This window comes from Trichosurus vulpecula, chromosome 3 (genome assembly GCF_011100635.1).
Source record: "Trichosurus vulpecula isolate mTriVul1 chromosome 3, mTriVul1.pri, whole genome shotgun sequence".
Classification (NCBI taxonomy): domain Eukaryota; kingdom Metazoa; phylum Chordata; class Mammalia; order Diprotodontia; family Phalangeridae; genus Trichosurus; species Trichosurus vulpecula.
The window spans coordinates 97,002,411-97,016,239 of record NC_050575.1 but is presented as its reverse complement, the minus strand read 5'-3'; the positions used below and the strand labels follow the sequence as shown (position 1 = coordinate 97,016,239).

At 44.4% G+C, this 13,829-nt stretch overlaps 1 protein-coding gene across 1 annotated transcript in view; it reads left to right on the top strand.

Annotated features, from left to right (window-relative positions):
- The window catches only part of COL23A1 (collagen type XXIII alpha 1 chain), a 467,765-nt gene that overhangs the window by 344,603 nt on the left and 109,333 nt on the right, over window positions 1-13,829 (top strand). The window contains exon 3 of the mRNA XM_036751498.1: window positions 9,005-9,049. Within this exon, the coding sequence (XP_036607393.1) occupies window positions 9,005-9,049 (45 nt within the window). The remainder of the gene's footprint in view (window positions 1-9,004; window positions 9,050-13,829) is intronic.

Here is a 13,829-nt window from a genome sequence, read left to right as displayed (position 1 = left end):
TGACTGATAGCCTGGAAAAGGCCACATCCCTTGGAGAGGCTAGAGCCCAGATGTGTCCCGTCTGGTCTGCGAATGATGCCTTGGGCTACATGACTAGCTCCTTCACAAAATCAGGGCCAGATGTCGTGCTGATTAGGTCAGAGCCGAGGAACCACTGGGACAGAGGTCTCCATGTTTTCCGGGGCCCTGTAAAACGGATAAAGGCGGAGAGGTCAGGAAAAAAATTTCTTATGGATCAGCTTTTGGGCCACCCAGATATACCACAACTCCTGAGAAAAACTCAGCCCCTGGCTCCTGGTACAATTTTAGGTAAATTGTTATCCTTCCCCGGACTTCTGAGGCCATTCAATGCTGTGATTAGAGCTCTGGGCTCGGACTCAGGAAGACCTAACTTCAAATCCTGCATCTCTCACTTACTAGCTGTTTAGCCCCGAAAAAGTGACTCTCAGCCTCAGTTTCTTGTTGTGAGGATCAAAGGAGAGACATAACATGTAAAGAGTTTTGCAAACCTTATAGTAGCCTATAAATGTTAGTTGTCATAAATAATTATTATTAATATGATGTATAATAATATTTAATGGTATATAGTTATTCCTGCTGCAGGGCAGCTAGGTGGTGCAATAGACAGATTGTGGGGCCTGGAGTCAGAAAGACTTATGTTCCTGAATTCAAATCTGGCCTCGGACACTTACCGGCTGTGTGACCCTGGGCAAGTCACTTAACCCTATTAGACTCAGTTTCCCCATCTGTAAAATGAACTAGAGACGGAAATGACAAACATCCCAGTATCTTTGCCAAGAAAACTCCAAATGGGGTCAGGAAGAGTCAGACACGAATGGAAAACGACTGACTGACCGACAGCAAAAAGCCATTCTTATTAATATTAATCATTAATTATAGCTAACACTTACATGGTGCTTTAAGGTTTGCAAAGCGCTTTACATATATTATCTATCTCATTTGATCCTCACAAGAGCTCTAGGAGATAGGTGCCATTATCATCCCCACTTTAGAGATGAAGAAACAGAAGTGGAGAGAGGATAAGTCACTTGCCCAGGGTCACACAGCCAATAAGTGTCTGGAGTGGGATTCGAACTTGGGTCTTCCTGACGCCTGCCTGTCCCAGCCACTGAACCACCCAGCTGCCTTATTATTTGTAGTAGCAGTATCATCGTCCTCATCATTACTGTTACTCAGGTTTCCCTCTAGCAAAATGAGCAGGTTGGTTGGACTAAACAAATCATCTTTAAGGCTTTGTCTGTCTGTGGTTTCGCAGAATCCACCAGTGATGTGTCCTGCAGAAATAATTCACAGTTAATATATCCTTCATGTTGAAGCAGCCGTTTCATCACCTGGCATGAGGCCCAGCGGCTCTTAGGTCTTGATAAACACTGTTGACTGATTTGTAATGAAGCGGGGAAAGCGTGCCGTGCTCCCTTCTGCCCCTGCCCCCAGAATGGCCCGGCCAGCAGGGTCCCAACGATCTGCTCCTCTCTGTCTGTCTGTCTGTCTCAGACTTCCTCCCTCTTTCTGTCTTGCTCTTCCTTTCTAGGGCTGAACTTTCCAAAAGTGTCCTGGCAGGGCTTCATTATCACCGGGATTATTTATTAATCCCTTCCTCCCCACCCATGCATGGCCCAGTGCTAGATGTCAGAAGATGGAGGGAGTTGCTTAAACAGAGAATGAGAATCTCTGGTTGGACCAGATGGAAGAGACCATCTCCAGGGATTCTTAACCTAGGATCCGTGAACTTGTCAAAAAATATATATTTTGATTTTTTTGAAGGGGGTTAGGGGTAGGTAAGAAGGGAAGAACAACTGATTAGCCTATATTAAGAGAAATATATTTGGGGATAATTTTGAGAAGATAGGGTGCGATTTTTTGTTTTGTTTTAAATAGTAAGTGCCCCGCAGTTTCACCTAAAACCATCGCCGGTACTTGTAGACATATTTATTCTTCTGTCTGTACAGTCTGTATTATAAGCATTGCTATTCCAAACCATATAATGTCCCATATGATACCCTCTTCACCCATGTATTTCATATGCTCTGAGTCATTATAATTGATTTCCTTTTTAATCCCATGAATCTTATTTTATTCATTTTAAAATGTTTTCCTGAGAAAAGGTCCATAGACTTTGTCAGACTACCAGAAGGGTCCATGGCACCAGAAAAACTAAGGACCTCTGTTGTAGTCCAACCATACCTGAGCCCCAACCCCCCTACAAAATCCCCATCAAGTGGTCATCCGATCTCCCTTGATTCATTTATTAAGTACTTACTCTGCCGGGCACTGTTCAGCCCCATCACTTTATAGATGAATGATTTTACATATATACATATTTGTGTCTAATGGTAGCTATGGTGGGGGGGAGGGAAGAAAAAAAAGAAATTTACATGGTAATTTTATTATATATTTAAAAGGAATAGCAAGTTGTACATAATAGATTTGTAGTTTCATGTACAATCATCTTTTTTATTATACTATATTATGGAAATGCTTGTTTTGCTCCATAAATTTAAAATTAAATTAAAAAATATTTTTTTAATAAGAATTATCTGAGGCCCAGAGAAAGGAAGGGACCTGTCCAAGGTCATACAGCACACCCATCAGAGTAGAAGGGCTAGGACTAGACCCCAGATAGACCTCTTAATCTTAATAACCTCTAAATCAGGGCTTCTTAAACTTTTTCCACTTGTGACCCCTTCAGTGCTTCTTAACTAACACTAACAACTATTTTGATGAGAAAAAACACAGAACAGGGATTCATAAAAGCCTGGTTGAATTTTGATTTCTGGATTGCCAGGTTGGTCTCAGACTTCAGATAATTACACAGAGAGAGAGAGCTTACTGAACACTTACACAGTACGGTTTAGCGGTGGACTGTACTCACCTGAGCTTAGTACAGGATCACCTAAGGCCTACCTTTCCAGCAAGTCTATGTTTCAGTAAAACTGGCCTTATAGTTCCTCACAAATGACATTCTGTCTCCTAGCCCTTCATGGGCTTGTCCCCCATGTCTGACACACACTCTCTTCTTTTTGGTCCTGCTTGGAAACTCTTAATTTCCTTCCAGATTTGGGCCAAGTTCCTCCTCCTCCAAGTGGCCTTTCCTGATCTCTCCAGATGCTAATGCCTTCCCCTAAATGACTTTGTAAATATTTTGCATTTACACTTATCCCTTCCACGTGACGATTTTCCCATTGTAGTTTCAGTATATCACAAGTTGGCATAAGAAATTAAATGGAATTTTAGGGGAGTTTTGCACAAGCCACAGATGACACACGACAGCCAGGCCAGCAGACAACACAGAAAAAGTTTAGAAACTCAGAAATGAAGAAAATAAATGTATAGTGTTGAATATCAACATATTTTATATTTTAATACCATAATGATTCAGACTTCTCTGATATGAAGGGCCAAAAAATTTTACACAGATTTTCCAGATTGTGGAATGCCCTTCCCCTAACCCTCACGCCTATCCCACAATGTGGAAGGGATAACTATATTGGGCATCTAGGTGGCACGCTGGCCTGGAGTCAGGAAGACTTGAGTTCCAATATGGCCTCAGACACTTATTGGTACTAGCTGTATGACCCTGGGCAAGTCACTTAACTCTGCCTCGCTTTCCTCATCTGTAAAAAGAGCTGGAGAAGGAAATGGCAAGCCACGCCAGTGTTTGGTGAGAAAACCCCAAATGAGTCATGAGGAGTTGGACATGACTGAAAATGACTGAACATCAGTCCATCAATCAGCAATCATTCATTAAGCATTTTACTGTGCATTTAATAAATGCATCAGGGACGGTGCAAAGTGCTGGAACCACAAAGACAACAGTGAAACAGTACCTGGCCTAAAGAAGCTTACATTCTAAAAGAGAAGACCGCATATAGAAATGTATGTGATATATTAAAAATTAATACAAGACAGTTTTAGGAAAGGGTATATAACCAGCTTGAGGGACAAAGGTCAGGAAAGGCTTTTTGTAGAAAGGGACACTTGAAGGAAACCAGGCATTCCAGAGGGTGGAGATGAAAAGGGAGTGCACTCCAGGCATGGGGGACAGCCAGTGCAAAGGTGTGGAGGAGGGAATTATCAGAGTATCTCTATACAGAACTGCAAGTAGGTCAGTGTGGTTATATCCCAGAATGCAAGGGGAGGAGTAATGTGTAAGTCTGGTTGGAAAGAGATTTAAATGTCTGGCAGAGGAGTTCATATTTAATCCTAAAGGCAATAGGGAGACATTGATGTTTACTGAACAAGAGGGTGAATGGCTGGACCCACACTTTAGGAAAATCATCACTTTAGCAGCTAAGTGGACAAAGGGACATTTGAAGCGGGGTTACCAATGAGGAGGTTATTGCAGCAATCCAATGGAGAGGTAAGGAGGCCCCAAACTAGGGTGGTGGCTGGATAAACAGAAGGAAGAGGACAGACGTGAGACAGGGCGTGGCCAAAGAAACAAGATTTGTCCACTGACTAAATGGAATGCAATTGAGGTGGCCAGCTCTGGTGACTGGGAGGACAGTGCTGCAGTTAACAGTAATAGGGAAGTGTGAAAGAGAAGGGTAGGTTTGCATGGAAAGATCATGAACTCTGTTTGCTGTGTTTGAGATGCGTTTGGGTCATCCACTTAGAAATGTGGCTCACTCTGATTGAACGTGAACTCCTCAAGGTAGGGGTCTTTTTATTTATTGTCATTGGATTCCCCAGTACCTAGCACAGTGCCTAGTACCTAGTAGGCACTTAATAAATGCTTATTGATCGATTGAAGGTAGAAATCAGCCCCCAACCCTCCGACCCAGTGCATCGGAGGAAGAGAGCTAGGGGATGAAGGGTGCATGCTGCCTGCCACCCTGGCCAGATGGCTGCCTTGCTCAGCTGTCACCAGCAGGAGATGGTGGCTTTTGCTCACTCAAGGATTCAAGGCCACAAATTCTAAGGGCCAGGTGAGCAGCTTGGCTTTCAGCTACTTCCTGAGCCTCTATTCTGTTCAGAAATGGGAAATGAGACCTTTTCTGCACAATTTCAGGTCCACTTTCCTCAGCCCCCACCTGGAGCGTTCATCCTATGAGCACTGCCCCAGCAGACACTAAGAAAAGCAGCATGCATCTTTGAGAATGCACCCAGAAGAGAGAAGCAATAGAATCCAAAAGACCTGGGTTCAAATGCCAATCCCACCTCAAGGTATTTTGCTATCTGTGAATAGGAAAATATGTAAATATTACCGATGGTAAATATCTGTAAAAAGATGGCTCTAACGTAACCTCTGAGCCTCAGTCGCCCCATCTGGAAGATGGGAATGATAGTAACGCCTCCCTGGCAACGTCTTTGTAAGGATTAAATGCATATAATGTCTAAAGGACTTTGCCAAATTTAAAACAGATCAATTCAAATGCAAGTTATTGCTTTTATAAGCGGACCATCAAGACAGAGCTTCCTAGAATGATTTGAGGCCTTGCAAAACCACCATGGAAGCAGCCAGCCAGGAATGGATTCTGTTGGTCTTGCCAAGAGGCCCCACTGCTTAGGGGTGCGCGTGGGGAGGAAGGACGCTCCTTAGCATGGACCCAGGCTTTGTCTTGGGTTGTGACCCCTTGGTCAGCTCCCTGGCGCACCTCTACGTCCAGACTGCCTTGACTGTATCTTGTTTAGGGAAGGAGTGAGGGGGCAAGGGGAAGGGGAGCTTGGGGGTTTGTTTAAGCTTTTAGAGGGAGCCCCTTCTCAGCACAGACATGTGGCTCAGAGTTGCCATCAGGCAATCTTTTCCTAGGTAAAATGTGCCACCAAAGGAGAATAGGCCTAACAAATGCATTAGTTCAGCCACCTCCCGGAAGAAGGATTTCTTCCATCTGGATTGAATTAAAAGGTCAGTAGCCGCCCCGCCCAGGGGGCCGCTTGCTGCACCAACCGAGCTGGCAACTTTGATGCTGAGGCCCATTCTCCTCCTTCCTCGGGTTCACCAGCTTCTCTTCCCTGTATTTCAGACACATCAATCAGAGGGGAAGCAGAGGAGCTGAGCTGAAACCTCTGGGACACATTTCCTGGGCAGAGAACAAAGGGCGGGGGAGTTTTGTGCCTGGTTGTCCTTATGGCTGAATGTTAGGGGTCTCATTCACTACAAGAAAAGCGCCTGGTCTGCCCTGACATCCTATTACTGTTCTCACCTCCTCTGTGACTCTGAAAGCCAGTCATTAGAAACTAGCCACCACTGGTCAGCAGGGGGTGTTTTTCCATTCCAATCCAACAAGCACTTATTAAGTCCCCACTATGCATCAGATACAAAAATAAAAGTCCCTGCGCTCAGGGAGCTCACATTTTATTAGCTAGGGTATAATGAAAGGGCGCTAAACCAGGAGCCCGATGACCTGAATTCAAATTCTGTTTCTAACACTTCGTAGCTGTGTGACCATGAGTCTCTTTACTCCTCCTAGCCAGTCTCTAAAATGGGGATAATAACATACTACCTCCCCCATAGGATTGTTAGACACAAATAAACTATAAAGCGCTATGAGAGGCATTATGGTGTAGTGGAAAGAGATCTGTCCTCTAAATAAAAAAGACCTGGGTTCAGGTCCTGCCTCTGATATGAATTAGTTGGGACAAGTAGGAGTCACCATAGTGCACAGAGCACTGGGCCTAGGACCAGCAAGATCCAAATTCAAATCCAGCCTCGGACAAGCCCTGGCTGTGTGACCCTGGGCAAGTCACCTAACCCCAGCGTGCTTCCGCTCCTCCTCTGTAAATTGGGGCTAATCATATCTGCAACGCGCTTTGTAAACGTCGCAGGGCTTTATAAATGTCATTGTGGTTGTTATTCAGCTGTTTCAGTTGTGTCTGACTCCTCGTAATCCCATTCTTGGCAGAGATACTGGAGCGGTTTGCTGTTTCCTTCTCCAGCTCATTTTACAGATGAGGAAACTGAGGCAAACAGGATTAAGTGACTTGCCCAGGGTCACGCAGCTGGTGTCTGAGGCCAGATTTGAACTCAGGAAGATGAGTCTTCCTGACTCCAGGCCCGGTGCTCTGTGCTCTATGGCGCCCCCTAGCTGCCCTTTGTAAACCTTGTGGGGCTACGTAAATGCTAGTTTCTATTATTATTGTTGGTTGTTTGCTGTTGTTGTTAAGCAATTACTATGTGCCAGATGCTGGGAATATAATGAATCAATCAATACACATTTATTAAGCACCTACCATGCGCCAGGCACTGTGCTAAGCACTGGGGATACAAAGAGAGACAAAACTGACCAGGCCTCCTTTGAGTCCAGTGGAAGTTTGCTCATCCCAACTAGTCCCTTAAATCCAGGGGAAAACGGCACAACTTCCATACAGAATTAAAGAATGGAACAAAGGAATTCCACGCCCTGTGGGATCCCAGAAAAGAGGGCAAGAAGCAAAGGTAGGCCCCAGGCTGCTGGGGCAGCATGCATCTTTGAAAATACATGGATTCTGGAGTCAGAGACCTGAGTTTGAATTCTCAGTGAGGCTGAGCAAACACTGCTCCTCTTTTGGCCTCTTATATTTTCCTCCTCTGTAAAATTATAGCAAGAGAATAGATGATCTAAAAAAAGGGAAAAGGACCTGCATGCACAAAAATATTTATAGCAGCTCTGGGGAATGGCTGAGCAAGCTGTTGTATACGATTGTAGTGGAATATTTTTGTGCTATAAGAAATGATGGGCAGACAGATTTCAGAAAAGCCTGAAAAGACTTACATGAACTGATACAAAGTGAAATGAGCAGAACCAGAACATTGTATACAATAACAGCCACATTGGGTGATGATCAACTGTGATAGACTGAGCTCTTCTCAGTGATACAATGATCCAAGGCAGTTGCAAAGGACTCATGATGGAAAATACTGTCTATATCCAAAGAAGGAACTGATGGGTTCTGATGCAGATGGAAGTGTGTTATTTTTATTTTCTTGATTTTTTTTGTGTTTTTTCTTTCTATCTATTTCTTCTTTCACAACATGACCAATATGGAAATATGTTTTATATGGTTACACCTAAATAACCTATATCCAATTGCTTAACATTTTAGGAAGAGGGAAAGGGAGGGAGGGAGAAAAAATTAGAAATCAAAATTTTGTAAAAATGAATGTTTAAAATTGTCATTACATATAATTGGAAAAAATGAAATACCATTTTAAAAAAAAGAGAGACCAAATGATCTTAAAGGTCCCTGGTAGTTCCAAATCCTAGGACCCTTCATTTCCCTATGTAATGCCACCAATCCCAATCTTAGGAGACTTTTCCCAGGGATACACATGTTTTGAAAGGAAAAATGAGTACATGTCCATGTACTCATAAACTCATATACTCCATGTACTTAGAAATGAGTACATGTTCTCAGAAGAGTGGCACTTATGGGGGGTTTCGTCTTATGATTTTATTGGTAGAAGGAACACTCCAGGATGAAATTCCTTTCCCAATACAGAGCAACATCTGCTTTGCAATTTATAGTCTTAGAGAATTTCCTAACTCCCCCCTACCCCAGAGGTCAAATGTCTTTGCCCAGGGTCACATAGTCAGGATATGTCAGAATCAGAACTTGAACCCAGTTCTTCTACTCTGAAAAGTGGTCTCTGTCCATTATATCACAATTCCTCCCCGTGTCTAGAGAGTTTGGAGGTTGGCTTTGGGGATGGGGGAGAAGGGGGATTGGAGCTAAAAGTTCTATAACCATATATCCAGTGTACTATGCAGGCTCAACTACAGCCAAAGGGGTGTGAACAAGAGAGAAAAGTTTCCTGGAGATGACAGTGAGCTGGAAAAGGGGCATCTTTCTCCTTTACCTTTCTCCTCTGTCCCAGAGGAGTCCTTTGGGCTGCTGGGAAGATCCAGCCCAGAAGCACTTTCCCAGCTGGCTTGCCAGGAGGAAGCTTAAGCCAGAGGGAAGGTCGGGGAGGGGAGAGGAGGGCAGGTCAAGGCTGGTCCACATCTGGGCCCACTGACTTTGTTTCACAACTAAAAGGTCCGCCTTGTCATCTTTTTCACAGGACCCCCAGGGAGGCGTGGAAAACCTGGAAGAAGAGGAGATACTGGTAAGCCTCTGTTTCTCTGTTCCTGAAATTCCTCCCACCCCAGCCCCCTAGGGAAACTACAGTAAACACAAAGTCAGATAGTCAAACCAGATTATCAGAAAAGCCTGGAATCCTTATCTGGGACACTTAACTCCCACTTCCAGACCCAGAGAGTAATCTTGAGCGGGCTGGGGCCCTCATGGACTGTGGGGGCGATTTTCACACTGAACTTTGGAAAGCCTTCCCTCTGGGCCTCTTCCCCATGCTGGCCTTTTCCTTTCCACGCACTGGCCAAGGTCCTTACTTCCTTTTATTATTACTGTTGGGTTTTTTTTTTTCATCTTCCAAGAAGAAACCCATGTAACAATTTAATGTAGTGGAAAGAATGCCAAGATTGAAGCCTGGTGCCCTGAGTCCAAATGACCTTGGACAAGTCATGTATCTTGTGCCTTCTCTTAGATCACTTCCCATTTCCATTGTCTATGTCATGTGGGTAAGTAAGAATGCTTTCCTTGAGAGCAGGGACCTCATTGTGCCTTTCAATGCTTCCCCAGCTTTCAGTGGCCGTGCTTGGGATATACTTAAGAAATGTTTGTTGACTGACTGATTTCATCTCTCTGAACCTCAGTTTCCTCATCTTTAGCATTAGGATGGGTGAATGTCCTCTAAGGTCGCTCTAGCTTTAAATCCTTTAAGAGAACTCTAGCAGTGACATCCCCAGAAGCATACAAAAGAATGTGAGCTTATCATGTCAGGAAGCTTTAGCCTCCATTTTAGAGAAAGCTGTTTTCAAAGTCATCAGTCCGTGGTGGCATTAAGAAACCACGGCATCTGCCTCAAGAAATCACACCTCCCACCTGAGTTTCTCCAGACTGAGGGGAAACAGCATTAGGCATTATCCTGAAGCACAGGTCTCCCAATGTCACCCTCCAGCTCCAGAAATTCTCATGACCCTGGGATGAAGTACAGACTCCTCAGCTGGGGACAGATCTAAAGTTAGGAAGTTTTTCTTCATATCAAGCCTAAAGTTTGCTTTTTGGCAACTTGTAGCATCACAGAGTCACACAATTTGGGAAAGAGAAGAGATCTCGGTGGCCATCTAACCTACATGAACATCCCTGTTGTCTCCCCGCCATATTCCTGGTTCTGCTCTCTTGAGCCTAACAGAATAGATCTGCCCCCACTGCATCCCGGGCCATCTCCAGTTGTCCTGATCTCTATCTGGCCACTGGACCCAGATGGCTCCAGAGGAGAAAGTGAGGCTGGTGGCTTTAACAGCCTTCCCTCCCTCCTTTAAATCCAGTTCACTTGCATGTCATGGCATCACCTTCCTGATGTCATGGTCATCTTCAAGAACAAAGGACAAACAACAACAGAACAGATCTGACATATCTTCTATATGCTAATCCTTCAAATATTTGATGATAACTGGCATATTCCTCTTCCCCAACTCAGCCTACTCTTCTTCAGACTAACCCTCTTCAATTCCTTCACCTAATGCTCATATTACATGAACTTAAGGCCCTTCCCCATCTAGGCTGTCCTTCTGAATGCTTCCCAGCTTATCCATGTCCTTCCTAAACTGTAATGCCCAGAACTGCACACAGTTTTTCAGGTGTAATCTGACAAAGGCTGAGTATGGTAGGATGGTCACCTCCTTGTTCCTGGATTCTGAATGCAGCCCCAGGTTAACATTAGCCTTTTGTAGACCGTATCCCACTGTTGATTCATTTTGAACTTGCAGACTACTAATACCCCCAGATCTTTTTCAGGCATGCTACTCTCTAATCTTCCTTATGTGATCTTAGGCTGTGTTAACAGAATACCGCACTTAGAACATGGGAGGTAGGTCAGTCCTACTGTGCTCTATCCTGGGCAGACCACACCTGGAGTACTGTGTTAACTTCTGGGCACCATATTTGAAGAAACATAGTGAAAACCTGGAGACAGTCTAGGGGACTTACGAATAGGAAGGTAAGAAAATTCGAGAATTTGTCCCCATCATGATCAGCTGAAAGAACTGGGGATATTTAGCTTGGTGGGGGGAAAAAGATTTAATAGGAAATCAGCCAGAATCTTCAAGCATTTGAAATGCTGTTGGGTAGAAGGGATGAGGCTCATTCTTCTAGGCCTTCAAAGGTAGAGCTAGGAGCAGATTTGACTGCCTATAAGAAGCTACTACTTCCTGACAATTAGTCCTATTCTGCAGCAGAATGGGCTGCTCCAGTAGGTCTTCCAGCAGGGTCTAAATGATGTCTCATTGGGCAGTGTCATGAAGGGGATTCTGATTCAGGTTTGGGTTATAAATGAAGCAAGTGGACTAGATGGTTCCTGAAGTTTCATCCAGCTCACAGATTCATGATTCAGCTCAGTTCAATAATCACTAAATACGTATGAAACCTCCGTAGATTTATTTTTAATATATATGATTTATACTTACGTGTGTACATAGTGTTTGCCCTGAGAGATGTCTAGTAGGTAATTGGAGAGGTGAGGACGGAGGTCATTGAATCCATGGGAGCTGATGAGATCGCCAAGTGAAACAATGGAGAGAGAGAAGAGAAGAGGGCCCAGGACAAAGGCTTGGGGGATGTTTGTGGTTAGCTGAGATCCAGGAAAGGAGACCATCAGACAGGGAGGAGGAAACCCAGGAGGAACCAATGTCACAAAAACCTAGAGAGGAGAGAGTATGGACAAGCGGATGATCAACAGCGTCACAGGCTAAAGTTCACACAAGAAGGATGAAGACTGAGAAAAATCCACTAGATTTGTCAACTAAGAAATTGTAACTTTAGAGGAAGTAATGTTTATTGAATGATGAGATCAGAAGCCAGACTATTGAGAGTTAAGGGAAATGGAGATGCCAGCTGTAGACAGCTTTCTCAAGGAGATTATCCACAAAATGAGAGATCTGTGAAGATAGCTAGTGGAGATGGATGCATGGATCAAGTGAGAATTATTTGAGAATGGGGGAGATAGGGACATGTTTTTAGGCAGCAGGGAAGCAACCAGTAAACAGGGAAATATCAAAGATAAGAGAGAATGCGAATGATAGAGGTAGAGGTAGCAATTTTCCATGAGGTAGCAATTTTCTAGAAAAGATGGGAAGGAATCAGGGCTATTATGTAGAGAGGTTTGCCTTAGCAGAGAGAAGGACCACCTCTTCATAGCAGACAAGAGTAAAGGAAGAGATAGTGGGAGTAGATATCTGGGTGATGTGAGATGAGGAGGAGGCCAGAAGAGAAAGCTCTCAGTGCATGCCTATTTTTTTTCAGTGAAATATAAAACATAATGTAGGACTCTCAAGGAGAAGGAAGGGAAAAGGGGAAGAAGAGAGATGTGGAGTTTGTCCCATGACTGCCCCAAACTAGAGCAGTAGCTGGTGGCAGCAACATCTTCAGTTCCTTTCTATAAGACCATGAGAGATGATCTCCATCTGAATGGACAAACCAAACCAGGAGGGCTATGTGACTATGAATGTTTGGGGGGGAGGGAGAAGGAGAGGAGGAGGGAAGGGGGGTGGGGGCAGTAATAGCTCACTAAGGAGCAGGAACAATGAGAGAAACAAGCCCTTGAAGAAAGGAATGATGCTGCCCTATTTCTGACAGTATGTTTCTTAAATTTGTTCTGCTAAAGGATATAGCTGTCAGATTTTATATTATTTCTAATAAACACTCATGATCAACTCTGTCAAAAAAACAGAAATATGAAGCATAGTCTTCAGCTGACGTAGGGTGCAGGGGGGAGAGAACCATGGGAATATTTGAGGAGGGATCAAAAGTTATGGAAAAGTGACTGTGGTGTATGAGAGAGTGACTCATTTAAGAGGATGTAAAAGGATTGCCTAGCAGCAGTGAGGGCCCAGTTGAAGTTATGTAATGTAAATTTGTAGTGGACCCAGTCAAGCCAATGGCCATGGATGCCATCCGTGGATCAAGCTGCATCACTGACCACTACTAGGTGACTCTGCTGGGTCCGTACAGTGAGGAATTCACCAGTGACGAGAGTAGGGCAATCACACCTTCTCAGGTACTCGGTATCACAGAACCTCAGGGTTGGGAGGAGCCTTCAAGAGTATCAGGTCCCACCCACCTAAGGAAGAGTCCAGTCTACATCACCCCCCATGAGCGGCCACCAGCCTCTGCTAGTCTCTGTGACCTAGAACAGCCCATTTCACTTCGGGAGAGCTCTGATCATTAGGTTTTTCCTTACTCCAAAAACCCGCTGATCTGTAACTTTGACACATTGCTTCTCATTCTGCCCTCAAGCAGAAAGCACAAATCTAATCTCTCTTCCACGGCAGCCTTTCCAATTCTTGAAGAGAGAGATCCCGTCCTGAACCTGACCCCCATCTGTACCCAAGTCTTTTTTTCTCTAAGTTAAACATCCCCGTTTCCTTTACCAAATCAAAAACAAACTTCCTCCCCCATGTGGATGTATTTGCACAGATAGCGATGTATTGATTTCAGGGTGTCACCACACTGCTCCCAGGTCCCTGTTCCTACCGAGCCCATGAAGATGAATACAGTTTTGTTTAGCCAGTGTGATAGTGGCAGCCTGAGAGACCCGCGTCCATAGCTTCCCAGAGGCCGGATAGGAGTCTCTCTGAGTGCCAGGAAGCACAACACCAGCCTGAAACCTGGGAAGAGAACTCTGTCCTGGAAAATGTGTATATGGGGTTCTAGGAAAGGGAGAAGGAGGTCGGGGCATTTCAGAGGTGGCTGAGCGGTACATCAGGTAGAGCATTCTACAATCAGGAGGACTTGAGTCCAAATCCAGTCTCAGATACTCACTAGCTGTG